Source organism: Nycticebus coucang, chromosome 14 (genome assembly GCF_027406575.1).
Source record: "Nycticebus coucang isolate mNycCou1 chromosome 14, mNycCou1.pri, whole genome shotgun sequence".
Classification (NCBI taxonomy): Eukaryota; Metazoa; Chordata; class Mammalia; order Primates; family Lorisidae; genus Nycticebus; species Nycticebus coucang.
Window position 1 is genome coordinate 17,315,045 of NC_069793.1, and position 14,101 is coordinate 17,329,145.

The 14,101-nt window shown below is 35.1% G+C and overlaps 1 protein-coding gene across 1 annotated transcript; it reads right to left on the minus strand.

The window, feature by feature from the left end:
* Positions 1 to 2,938: 2,938 nt before the first annotated feature.
* Positions 2,939 to 3,925, minus strand: LOC128565314 (olfactory receptor 4A5-like). The gene has a single exon (XM_053561687.1). It carries the CDS (start codon positions 3,923 to 3,925, stop codon positions 2,939 to 2,941), a length of 987 nt encoding a protein of 328 aa, XP_053417662.1.
* Between the last annotated feature and the right edge of the window lie 10,176 nt (positions 3,926 to 14,101).

Genomic DNA, 14,101 nt, shown 5'->3' on the forward strand with positions numbered 1-14,101 from the left:
TGGCTTAGGGATTGTGTACTGTTTTAGACCCAAGTACTGTTGTATCCTGTGTAGTACTAGATCTGTATCTCTCATCCAAATTAATCATTTTTAGTTTCTGTGTATATGTTAGGAAGCAAAGTAGCTTTGAATTTTCTCTTTAAGACAACAAAAAATAATGTATTTTCTTTATTTCACATTTTATTTGGAGATATTTAAATGACATAGAAAGCCATATAACATAGCTCTAATTATTACCTGTTTGCTGTTTGTGTTGAACTTATTTTGTAGTTTCCTCATCAGTTTGAGTTGCTAAGCAAATGGATACAAACTGAAAAAGAGCTTCCTAAATTGCACATTTTTTGCACCTCTTGTGCATTCTGCAAGAAGACAATGAATCCATGTATTTCTACATAATTATCTTCTTCATTTTTAACCTGTTTTCATTTGTAATGATGCTACATAATTTTTTGGCTCCCTAATGCAATAATGTACAGAAGATAAAACATTTGTAATTGAACAATCTGTCTTTCTGTTCACTATGTTGCAGGTCATGCTCCTGCGCCCCTCCTTTCTACGCTGATATCAACAAGACTGGAATGTTTGTGATATCAGGGGCAAGAGTTAGCATAAAACAACAAAATAGAACTCGTTAAGAGCATCTATATCTGCAATCTATAAATGGTAAAATGTCTGTGTATTTTTTTAAATGTACCTTTTCAATAAAAGTACAAAAAATAAAAAAATAAATTAATTAAGATTTTATTAATCAAATGAAATGATAAAAATATAAAATTGGAAAATTTCAAACTGAGAAAATACTCCACAATACATATAAATAGAAAAGATTTAGTGCACAGGATTCCTAAAGAACTCCACTAAGTTGATAATTATAAGAACAGTAAAATATTAGTAAAAGACACAAATTCCATCAAACGATGGAACAAAAAAGGGGATCCAATAAACATATGAGAATATGCTCAACTTCAATAGCCATAAAGAATGCAAAGGAAAACTGCAATAAACTCATAGTATTAAAGAAATACATTAGCAACAAGGTCAAATATCTTACAATATTAAATATTGGAAAGGGTGCACAGCAGTTGAGCTGTTATGCCCTGCCGGGACTTATGTTCCTCATAACACGGCATTTGGGAAAACTGAAACCACCTGTAAAAGTGAAAGTATAAACATTCTCCTTAAAACAAAAGAACTGTTTTCAAGATGTCCATAGCTGCATATGTGCCAGAAAAACTTCAAACAATCCATGAAATGGTCTCTGACTGAATGATTCCATAACCCGTGATACATTCACACTTGGAATAATACACAGCAGGGGAAATGGTGAGACCAAAGCAGCATGCAGCATCATTATCAAATTTTAGAAAGGTGACATCATGGACAAAATTGAAATTCAGAAAACTATGTACCACAAACATAATTCTAATAAATGTAAAGTATAAGAAAATCTGAATGATATATTTTAAGGATAAATTCAGCTTTGGGATTACCTCTGGGTGGATGCAGAGAAGCAGCATCAGGGAAGAACAAACAGGTAGTTACAGTTGATAATATTACAGGTAAAAGGGTACAAAATTTACAAGTAAATTACAGATATGATTGGGTATGCATGAAAGTAATAAAATATTAAGAAACTTGGAGTTCTAAAATACTTTTTTATTGAGGAAAGTACACTTTCTGCACATTAAATCTCTGTACTTGTTTATCCTAATATCTGCATCTACTACTTCATACTCTCTGACTGATACAGATCATGCGTATTATAGGTAACAAAACTGAGCCATATGTGGGATTTATGCTGGTGATATGGGTATATTTTAGCTGCTCCTACTGCAAACCAAAAATTGAGTAACTATGTGAGGTAATGGAACGTTCATTTGTTTTAATATACTAACAGTTTTACTATCTATGTGTATCATGTAACTCCATGTGTATATGTTAAAGATATACAATAGCATTTAATTTTTTTAAATATATGAATAGTAACAAAGCATAGATAATGTTACATGTTACAATGAAAGCAATTCTATGTTCTTCCTGATTTGTGATATTCCAAGATGGCTACCAATGAGAAAAAAAATTATTATTTATAAAATTGGAAAACAATTGTATTTATACCACAACAAATTATCTTTAAGTCTCTAAGTATAGGATTTTAATTGAACATAACAGTTAGGGAACACATTGATTATGCAAAACAACATATTTCTCTACCCACATCTACACATTCAGGAAAACAAAGTAAGAAGCTTTACATGAACTATCAGAAAGGCAAAAGTACACATGATAAACTCTGAGGAAATTCACAACAATAAACCAAAGTGAAGTATCTGTCTCATAATCAAGAACTAGACTATTTTCCTCACCATCCACATTTCATCCATCTTTAACAGACAACAATATTATCTGCTGGCCAAGTACCCTGAACTGGAAATACATAGACAGTGACCTAAAAAACAGACATGATTTTAGGTCACAATATGTAATACAGAAATCTGCTTTGTTCATAGAATAATAAACATCTAAACTTAAACTCCACTCTTTTGCACATCAAATTTGTTCTACTATTAGACAAATTGCTCTCTGGTGAATGTGAATGATAGAAAATTTTTTTAAAAAAAACTTTGTTTCCCCCCTTGAAAGGTGAAAAAAAAAACTTTCTTTTAAGTCCCATTTCAATATACACTAAGAAAAATATAGTTATAATATTAGCTTGGTTTTATTTTTGCTTGAAGTATCATTCCTGTACCTTTTTCTGCAGAATTTACAGAAGAATTTCTGTAGAATTCTCTATTAGATTGATTCTGCAGAATTTCTCTATTAGATTGATTCTATACTCAAAAGATAATTCATTCCACTATTCTGATGACTTTCTATAAATGAAGAGAAGTATCCCCATAGAATTGATTCAATTGACTACATTATTTATCATTAGAATTTACTGCCTGTGCATTGCCTTAGAACTAGTACTAACCATCATCAATGTGAAGGACATTCTTATTCCCTCTATGGTTAACTTTTTACACCAGAGTTTTTTCATAGCATTTTTCATCTCTGAATTTCTCAAGCTATAGATCAAAGGGTTCAACAGGGGAACAATAACTGTATAAAATACACTTATGAATTTATCAATAGGTAAGGTGTGCACAGGTCTAACGTGTATGAAAATACAGGGAACGAAGAAGAAGACGACCACGGTGATGTGGGAGCTGCAGGTAGACAGGGCTTTACGCCTCCCTTCCTGACTGTAAGTCTTAAGGGATCTTAGGATGACTCCATAGGAGATGAGGAGAAGGATAAAGATCACCGTGCAGATTGTCCCACCATTGGCAACCACAGTGAGACCTAGATAGTAGGTGTCTGTGCAGGCAAGTTCCAGTAATGGGTACATGTCACAGAAGAAGTGGTCCATGACTCTGGGGCCACAGAAAGGAAGATTGTACACAAAGACAATATGAAACACAGAGTGCACAAAACCTCCAGCCCAGGCCACCACCAACAGAAGGATGCAAACTCGCCTATTCATAATGGTCAAATAGTGCAGAGGCTTACAGATGGCCACGTAGCGATCATAGGCCATCACCACCAGAAGGAAGATCTCAGCTCCACCAAAGAAGTGTTCTGTAAAGAGCTGGCCCATGCAGGCTGAAAAGGATATCGTCTTTTTATCACAGAGTAAGTCTACAATCAATTTGGGTGAAATGGCAGTGGAATAAACAACATCAATGAGCGACAGAGAGGCCAGGAAGAAGTACATCGCGGAGCCCAAGGAGGGGCTCCTGATAATAGTCACCACGATGAGCAGGTTGCCCACCATCGTCACAGCATATGTGATCAAAAACATTACCAGTAATGCTTTTTGCCCATCGGGGTCTTGAGTGAATCCCAAGAGGACAAATTCGGTGACATTGTTACTCTCTCCCATTTACTCTTCTGTAAGGTTTGTGTCAGAGCCGAGAGCTCAGGAGAACAGAACCTGGAATGAAATCGTGAACAGGACTATGAACACATCCACAGTGTCTTGGAGTCCATCTTTTTCATATCTTCAGAAATGGTTTACCCACAATATACAATTTGTATATCCAAGTGAGTCCTCCCCTAAAGCTCACAATAGACCTTTCTTCACAATTCCATTTCTCCCCAGATGATTTTCTTTGGGGCTCACATGTGAAAGGTTCCATCTCTAAGACTTAGTGGATATTCTATAGAGAAGAATAAAGAACCCAACAAACATATATCTATTACAGAACTCTTTTTTTAAATATGTCACTTCTTTAGTATGTTTACAAATAACAGGTACAATGCACTAGTATGTAGCACACTGCTTAGGTGTGGGACTCAACTACGACTCAGATTTTGCCTTACCAACACAAGCGATGTAACCTAATCGTATGTACCCTCAAGTTCATCTGAAATTTGAAGAAAGAAATTGAAATGATTTTAAATTTCTTTAACAATCACATGAAAGTATCAAGTGCATATGAAAAATATAATGAAATATATGAAAATCTTCCATGTAGAAAACTACTCAAACTATAAAATACAAAGAGAAGTTAAATAAGGCTTACGGAAATGGAGATATAAACCACTGTCAAATAATAAATTAATAAAGTAAAATATGTTAACTTCGTGGCACAGGCATAGGGGAAAGTGTTTCTGCTCTCAAGGTGCTTGCTTTCTGGTAGTGACAATAAACTATAAATAAATAAATTTAGCATAGAGTCAGACCTTTGAATTTGGAGCACTTGTAGTATCTTTACCATGTGTTCTGTGGACCAACAAATAGAACCCTTTCTGAAATATCTCACTCAATTCCTTGGAAATCTGTCATACTTTCAATCTTTCGTGCCCCAAAGGATATCCTGACTTCAGGTATCTCTCATTAGATAGCAAGACTAGACTTTGAACTCTATTAAATAACTACAAAATTATTTACCTCTTTTTTGTTTGAAATTCTGTTTTGTTTTTACTTGTACTCAAATTCTTAGCAGTCTTTTACATCATCCTGCTTTGTGGCCAGTGATTCTGAACTAAATTAAACTTATGGTTATAACCAATTACCACACTAGCTCCTAATATTTACTTTTATTTTTTCCCAACACAGAAACAGACCAAATTTTTACTGTGCTTTAATATTTACTTTTGAAACAATTGGGGTTAGGTGGGTATTGAGGAAGAATTAAATGAACACTGAAAAGACAGATAAAGAACAGTGGAATGTGGTTTAATTTATAATACTGTTTATGTACTATGAGCACTCAAAAATTGAACTTCAATGTCCAGATTCCAAAAAGAGGAATCATTGAGGGAAAATTCCAACTTCAATGTAATAGTTGTTTTCTGAGAATAATTACAAGACTGTCTCAGTTATATCATTGGAAAATAATGAGACTAAACTAGACAATCTCAGAATCCTTTCCAGTCAAACTATCTATGATATTATTATGACAACCCAAATTTATTCTATTCTGCTGATATTTCTCATTTTCCATATTTTATACATAAAAAATTTCAGATTATTTATACATAAATATCCCAGATTATCACTGTTACTTAAAAAATGCAACCCAGTAGCAAATGATATTTGATGATTAGAGTGAGCAAATACTGACCATGAGTTTTTCATTCAGGGTGTACCCATATAAGATCCAAGACATCCTTGGAAACAGAGCACAGCACAGTGGAGAGTAATGTGGACTATGGAGCCACACGGCTTCTGCTACAATCCAGCTTCACCACTGACTATGTGACTGAGCCACTTAATAAACCTCTCTGTGTTTCTGTGTTATCATTTCAGAATGAAGATATCCATAGTGCTTACTCCTTAGGGTTGTTGCTTATTACAACAAAGTGCCTAGAGTAGAGCCCGGCACCTGGTAAACCCCACACACATGAGAGCTATTATTTGTGTTCTTGAATGCTTCCCTGTGAATATTGAATCAGAAAAAATCAACTCAATCTTGGTCAACTTAAGAAGAATTATAGACATAGTCCATTATAAAGCAAATATCTTGGGTTAATGGGGAAAACTCATTAACTTCTTTCTGAGCATATAATAAAATTGTATGTCTAAAGAGCTACCTATCTAATTATATATGAGTCGTAATTTTACCTGCGCTGGGATGAAGTGTGATGAGAAGGCTGCAGAATAACCATGGGAAAGCTGCACCCATCGTCAGAAGGAGAGCTACATAGGATGAAATGAAAGAAAAGAAGGATCAAATTAGGAAACAGAGAGATTATAGTTAACAATGTATTTCCACATGTAGTAAGGATATTACTGTGATAATTAAGTGAGGCTAGTATTGTTTTAAAATTTTTCTTTAGAATGATTTCTTTGCATGAAGAAGTACTGTAATTTCAACTTGCTCAGGGTCCCTGGGGATACTCAGGAGACATCTCGCTGTATCTGTTAAAACTTAGGTTTAAGTTTTCAAGAAAACTTTCAAAATTTGAATAGAAAAAAGCATTCTTTTTTTAAAGTTTCTAGATCTGATGGTCAAGGACAAATTAAAGAGCAGAGAAGAATGGAACAAGTATAAATCCAAACCTAAACTTCCTGGTTACTCACCGCTGAGGAAAATCACAGAATTAATAAACCTCATGTGTGGACAACATGAGTCCATTTACATGATTTGGCAGTAAGGAAGGTCATGTGCAGGAAGAGTCTGAGCTCTCTCCAAACACCAGCTGAGATGAATAGTCTACACATCTCCTTATATACTTCAGCATTTCTATCATTGTTGCAGCTATAGACCAACAAAACCATAACTGTTGAGGAACATAAGGGTGTAAAGTCATCTACAACCAACTCTCTTTTGTCCCCACATATTACTTTCTGCAAAGTTTTGTGCCTTTTCTTTCTCTCTTTAAACATCAATTAGATTTCACCAAGATAAACCTTCTATTGTGCAAGTTAACTATTTTCTTGGGACTTAGGGTACGTACGGTATCCTCTATAAGTCATCAAAGATTCAATATTTTAAAACAGTATTACTGGACTTTCCACTTAAAACACTCTGCTAACACTTTTGTAGAACAAAAACAATTCAACATAGTTTCTTAAGAACATGACTTTTTTTAATATAAAATCGCATAATAACAAATATACCCTCTCTAGTATTTCATGATTTCAGTCATAAATCTTCCTAAATGACAGTAGACAAGGTAATGTCCCTCTGTCCCTTTCCAGGGATACTGTCACTAACATGTTTGCTGGAATAACTTAGATTCGTACATAAAAGCTCACATCATGCTTCCAGACCATAATGTGGATTTGTTCCTTTACATAATAAAATGCTTGGTAAAATATGCTATTTTAAATTCCCCAATTCAAATATATTTAAAAGTAATTTACAGCATTATTGACATGTCAAGTAAAACATATCTCCTAAACTGATATTATTAATCCATTCATTTACTTATTATACGTGTAAAATGTAACATTGTTTCTCTTCTCATTTGCAAAAATAAACGCCTATGAAGCTGTACATCAAAATTAAGTATATTTTGTATATTGTGATTAATTTTTGTGCTTTGTTAGCTTAATTTTACCAATTCAGATATCTCGAACAAAAATAAGTGATATTTAAGACATTAGCTGTATTTCAACACATCACAGGAATTTTCAATGAGTCAGTCATTTCAAAACTCACACCTGGGGTTTTGTCCTTGGTCCTGAAAAGTAAACGCCTTCTTCACCAAAAGCAACTGTACATATCATCCGTGTGTATGATCACAGAATGCAGGAAAATATGTGGATGATCGCTGAATCTCAAAATAGATCAAGTGGCTATAGTTTCCATGTATCCACACAGACTTTTCATTCTCTCCAGCATTCAGAGAGGTGTCAAAGGATCCAAAGTGCATGCGTGTAATAGAAAGACATTTACACATAAAGTCAATATTTACAGTAAAAACATAGTTGAACATTCTCACCTGCTTGAAAAAAAATTTTTATAGAAAAACAAATTGTGCTGTGTTTGCAAGACTAGGTAAAAAATAACCTATTTATCAAAAGTTAATATGCCTAAGCCAATAATTTGGTGGCATAAACAAGTAATTTAACACTAAACATACTTGCTTGAGTTTTATTCTTCTCTGTCAATTAAGATGTAGCAACCAACACCTTTTGTGTGGGGGACATAACCACAAGAGGGGATCTACAAAATCAAATATTTTGACCTAGTGGTTTGTACCCTCACATTAACCTGCAATAAATTTACTTTTCAAAAAAAAAAATAAAATGTAGCAACCAAAGTACTTGACTTTGAGATTTTTAATAACATTCATGTGCCTACCTATTAAGTTCTGTATGAAATAAAGACAAATGCTAAAATCTAATGTCCTGGGTAAGCCAATGACAGAACTTTTTCGCAGGTACTTAGTATTCAGACATTCACCTAGAATACCCCTACAACCACTACTCACCTAATTAAAATCATCTCCCTTTATCTCCAATATCAAAGCAGGAAATCAAGACATTCCACAAGTTTCTACAAGCAATGATGGATATGAGGAAAACATCACAACTAGAAGATTAGAATGCAAAGTCCAGCCTGGGAAGAAAATTGCGTCTTAAGAAAGCTCTTGAGTTCTGTTACAGGAAAATAAATCTTCCATTGATTTGTGCACACAGAATTTATTAAATTTTACATCATCACTATTTTAAAGGAAATTGTCAAATCATTATAGATGGGTTAATTAGAATAGTTGGAACAAATTCAAATCAAGTAATGTCTCTGAAAAGTTGACTTCCCTATAACAATCCCTAAAGAAAAAAGACTTGGGCCTTGCCAAGAAAATGCTAAATGCCAACTTGTAAAAAGCCTATACCATAAAAAGAAACATTTTAAATTAAACTAACAAATTATCAGATTCATATTATGAAATATTTAGGTGAGGCAAATAATATTTACACCATAATGAAAAGTAAATACAGCCCCAGGTTTCCTGACCCAGCCACATCCCCATAAAGGAGGGTTGCTGATTCTAACTGAGAAACTCTCTAAACCAGAAACCCTTGGGCCAACAGAACACTACAGCTGAAGCTGACAGCCTAATTCCCTGAAAGATAGGTCATCTTAGTTCTACAATTTTACATTGGCATAGAGACTACTGATCAAGTCCTAAATGTGGTCAGATGTAACCATTAATCCACTAATTCAATTCCTTAATTTTAGTCCAATATCAATTCAATGACTTTTTCTAAAAGAAAGAAATGGTTATTTTCCATCCCAGGAACAGCACCTAAGGGCTTCCACTGGTATTCCCTCAACCTGGCTTGTCAATGGCGCCCTTGAGCATCTTAGTCTCATCATGTTTAGTTAAATCTCAGATCTGCTGTGCCATAAGTCACATAAAAACCTACCTGAACCAGCCTAAGTCTTTATCATGTAATAGGCTCCACTAAATGTTGGCAATTTTTTAATTTACCTAATAAGCGGATTGAATCTAGAAACTGAAATGTCCTATGTATCATGATGAGGAGGCAAAGAGCACATCTAATAACTGTGCCTCCTTGAAAAAACAAACATATTTGAATTCTGAAGAGCTATCTCATGCAATAAAAGTTACTCCAGATTAAAGTGACTCCAAGCTGAACTAGTATATTCATAAGGCATCATTCTCTACATATCCTCCAGATAAATTCAAAGAATTACTAAGGCTTTGAGCTTATATGAGTGAGGCATAAGTGTTTCCTGCATCAAATGATGCCTACTACAACATCTCAGGATCTGAATTTTTTACTTCAATAAAACAATACATTGCATGTATTAACTCATGGGTAGAAATTTTGACTCAGCAAAATGCAAGATTATATAAAAAAAAAATTACCCTACAAACTGAGAGGGTTCCAAACGAATCTAGTTTTGTGGGTTAGATGAGATTATTAGAGGTTAATTATACAGGGCTTTAAGTACCTGGCAGCAACAGAAGTTCTACAGAGAGGTAAAGTCTTCCTGCCTGCCTGTTTGTGGAGTTCTAAAAGTCTTTCTAATACAGAACTCTCTGTGTGCCATTGTGGATTTGCATTTGAGACAAGCAGCTACCCACAAGAAGCTAGTTAAGAATAGCCTTTGTTCTCTGTATTTCCTTCAGCTACATTGTTTTCATTTCTATCCTAAAGAAATCTTCAAAAGTTCCATTAAACATTAAAAGCCAGTGGTGGCTCTGGGAAAACAGGACAGATGTATCAATTCAGCTCAGGAGCTGGAGACCAGCCTGAGAAAGAGTGAGACTCCCATATCAAAAAAAAAATAGCTGGATGTTCAGGTGGGTGCCTATAGACTCAGCTACTCAAGAGGCTGAGGCAAAAGGTCGCTTGAGCTCAAGAGTTTGAGGTTGTGACAGACAAAAGAGAAGGTCATGCAACCTAAAGGCAGAAATTGGAACAGTGGAGCCAAAAAATGTCAGCGACCACCAGAAACCAGAGAGGAAGGACAGAATATTTCTCGGTGTCTCCAGACAGAGCACAGGCTCCTAACACCTGAAGTTCAGCCTAGTGGCAACGATTATGGACATCTAACCTCCAAACTAGCAATCCACAGGCATGGGAACTTACAGAGCAAGAGGAAGTGAAAGGAAAATTAGGGCAAGGAAACAGATAAAAGAAATCACTCATGAGGAAGAATCAGCAGAAAACTCCAGGCAACATGAAGAACCAGTCCAGAACAACCCTTCCAAGGGACCATGAGGTAGCTACTGCAGAAGATTCCACCAATAAAGAAATGTTGGGAATGACAGAAAGGGAATTTAGAATGCACATGATGAAAACAATGAAGGAAATGATGGAAACAATGAAGGAAACTGCTAATAAAGTGGAAAATAACCAAAAGGAAATCCAAAAACAGAATCAAATAAGAGATGAATGATATGAAGAATATAGAAAGGATATAGCAGAGCTGAAGGAACTGAAGCAGTCAATTGGGGAACTTAAAGATACAATGGAAAGTATCAGCAACAGGTTAGACCATGCAGAAGAAAGAATTTCAGAGGTAGAAGACAAAGTTCTTGAGATAACTCAGATAGTAAAAGAGGCAGAAAAGAAGAGAGAGAAAGCAGAACGTTCACTGTCAGAATTATGGGACCTTATGAAACGTTCCAACATACGAGTTATAGGAATCCCAGAAGGGAAAGAAGAATGCCCCAGAGGAATGGAAGCTATACTAGAGAATATTATAAAATATTATAAAAGAAAATTTCCCAAATATCACCAAAGATTTCAGAGGGATATCGGACCCCAGGTCACCTCAACTCTAACCTAGCTTCTCCAAGACACATTGTGATGAACCTGTCCAAAGTCAAGACAAAAGAAAAGATTCTGCAAGCTGCCAGAAGTAAGCGCCAGTTGACCTACAGGGGCAAATCCATCAGGGTGACTACAGACTTCTCCAATGAAACTTTCCAACCAAGAAGACAATGGTCATCTACCTTTAATCTACTTAAACACAATAATTTCCAGCCCAGAATTTTGTACCCTGCTAAGCTAAGCTTTAAAATTGATGGAAAATCAAATCATTTACGGACATACAAACATTAAGGAAATTCGCCACAACAAGACCAGCTCTACAGGAAATACTTCAACCTACTCTACACACTGACCATCACAATGGATCAGCAGCAAAGTAAAAACTCAGAAATTAAAGGACAGAACCTAACCTCCACACTGATGCAAAAGATAAAACTAAGCAATGGACTCTCACAAAATAAGATGAATAGAACACTACCGCACTTATCAATTATCTCAATAAAAGTTAATGGCTTGAATTCCCCACTGAAGAGACATAGATTGGTTGACTGGATTAAAAAATACAAGCCATCTATTTGCTGTCTGCAAGAAACACGCCTGGCTTCAAAAGACAAATTAAAGCTCCGAGTCAAGGGTTGGAAGACAATTTTTCAGGCAAATGTAAATCAGAAGAAAAGAGGAGTTGTGATCTTATTTTCAGATACATGTGGATTTAAAGCAACTAAAGTCAAAAAAGACAAAGATGGTCACTTTATATTGGTCAAGGGAAAAATACAACAAGAAGATGTTTCAATTCTAAATATTTATGCACCCAATTTAAATGCTCCCAGATTCTTGAAACAGACCTTACTCAGTCTGAGTAATATGATATTCGATAATACCTTAATAACAGGGGACTTTAACACTCCTCTTACAGAGCTGGACAGATCCTCTAAACAGAAATTAAACAAAGATATAAGAGATTGAAATGGGACACTAGAACAACTGTGCTTGATAGACGCATATAGAACACTCCATCCCAAAGATAAAGAATACATATTCTTCTCATCACCCCATGGAACATTCTCCAAAATTGACCATATCCTGGGACACAAAACAAATATCAACAGAATCAAAAGAATTGAAATTTTACCTTGTATCTTCTCAGACCATAAGGCACTAAGGGTGGAACTCAACTCTAACAAAAACATTCGACACCACACAAAGACATGGAAATTAAACAATTTTCTGTTGAATAACAGAAGGGTGCAGGAAGAAATAAAACAGGAAATTTTTAACTTCCTTGAGCATAACAACAATGAAGACACAAGCTACCAAAACTTGTGGGATACGGTAAAAGCAGTTCTGAGAGAAAAATTTATTGCTTCAGATGCCTACATTCAAAAAACAGAAAGAGAGCGCATCAACAAACTCACAAGCCATCTTATGGAGTTGGAAAAAGAAGAACAATCTAAGCCTAATGTAAGTAGAAGAAAAGAAATATCCAAAATCAAATCTGAGATCAATAAAAGAAAACAAAAGATTCATTCAGAAAATTAATGAAACAAGGAGTTGGTTTTTAAAAAAATAAATAAAATAGATAAACCATTGGCCAGACTAATGAGGAATAGAAAAGTAAAATCTCTAGTAACCTCAATCAGAAATGATAAAGGGGAAATAACTGATCCCACAGAGATACAAGAGATCATCTCTGAATACTACCAGAAACTCTATGCCAGAAATTTGACAATGTGAAGAAAATGGATCAATATTTGGAATCACACCCTCTCCCTAGACTTAGCCAGGAAGAAATAGAGCTCCTGAAGAGACCAATTTCAAGCACTGAGATTAAAGAAACAATAAAAAAGCTTCCAACTAAAAAATGCCCCAGTCCAGATGGCTTCACTCAAGAATTCTATCAAACCTTCAAGGAAGAACTTACTCCTGTACTGCAGAAATTATTCCAAAAAATTGAGGAAGAAGGAATCTTCCCCAACACATTCTATGAAGCAAACATCACCCTGATACCAAAACCAGGAAAAGACCCAAACAAAAAGGAGAATTTCAGACCAATCTCACTCATGAATATAGATGCAAAAATTCTCAACAAAATCCTAGCCAATAGATTACAGCTTATCATCAAAAAAGTCATTCATCATGATCAAGTAGGTTTCATCCCAGGGATGCAAGGCTGGTTTAACATATGCAAGTCCATAAACGTTATCCACCATATTAACAGAGGCAAAAATAAAGATCACATGATCCTCTCAATAGATGCAGAAAAAGCATTTGATAAAATCCAGCATCCTTTTCTAATTAGAACACTGAAGAGTATAGACAGAGGTGGTATATTTCTGAAACTGATCGAAGCTATCTATGACAAACCCACAGCTAATATTTTACTGAATGGAGTAAAACTGAAAGCTTTTCCTCTTAGAACTGGAACCAGACAAGGTTGTCCTCTGTCACCTTTACTATTCAACATAGTGTTGGAAGTTCTAGCCAATACAATTAGTCAAGGCAAGGAAATAAAGGGAATCCAAATGGGAGCAGAGGAGGTCAAACTCTCCCTCTTTGTTGATGACATGATCTTATACTTAGAGAACCCTAAAGACTCAACCACAAGACTCCTAGAAGTGATCAAAAAATACAGTAATGTTTCAGGATATAAAATCAATATCCACAAGTCAGTAGCCTTTGTATACACCAATAACAGTCAAGATGAGAAGCTAATTAAGGACACAACTCCCTTCACCATAGTTTCAAAGAAAATGAAATACCTAGGAATATACCTAACGAAGGAGGTGAAGGACCTCTATAAAGAAAACTATGAAATCCTCAGAAAGGAAATAGCAGGGATTTTAACAAATG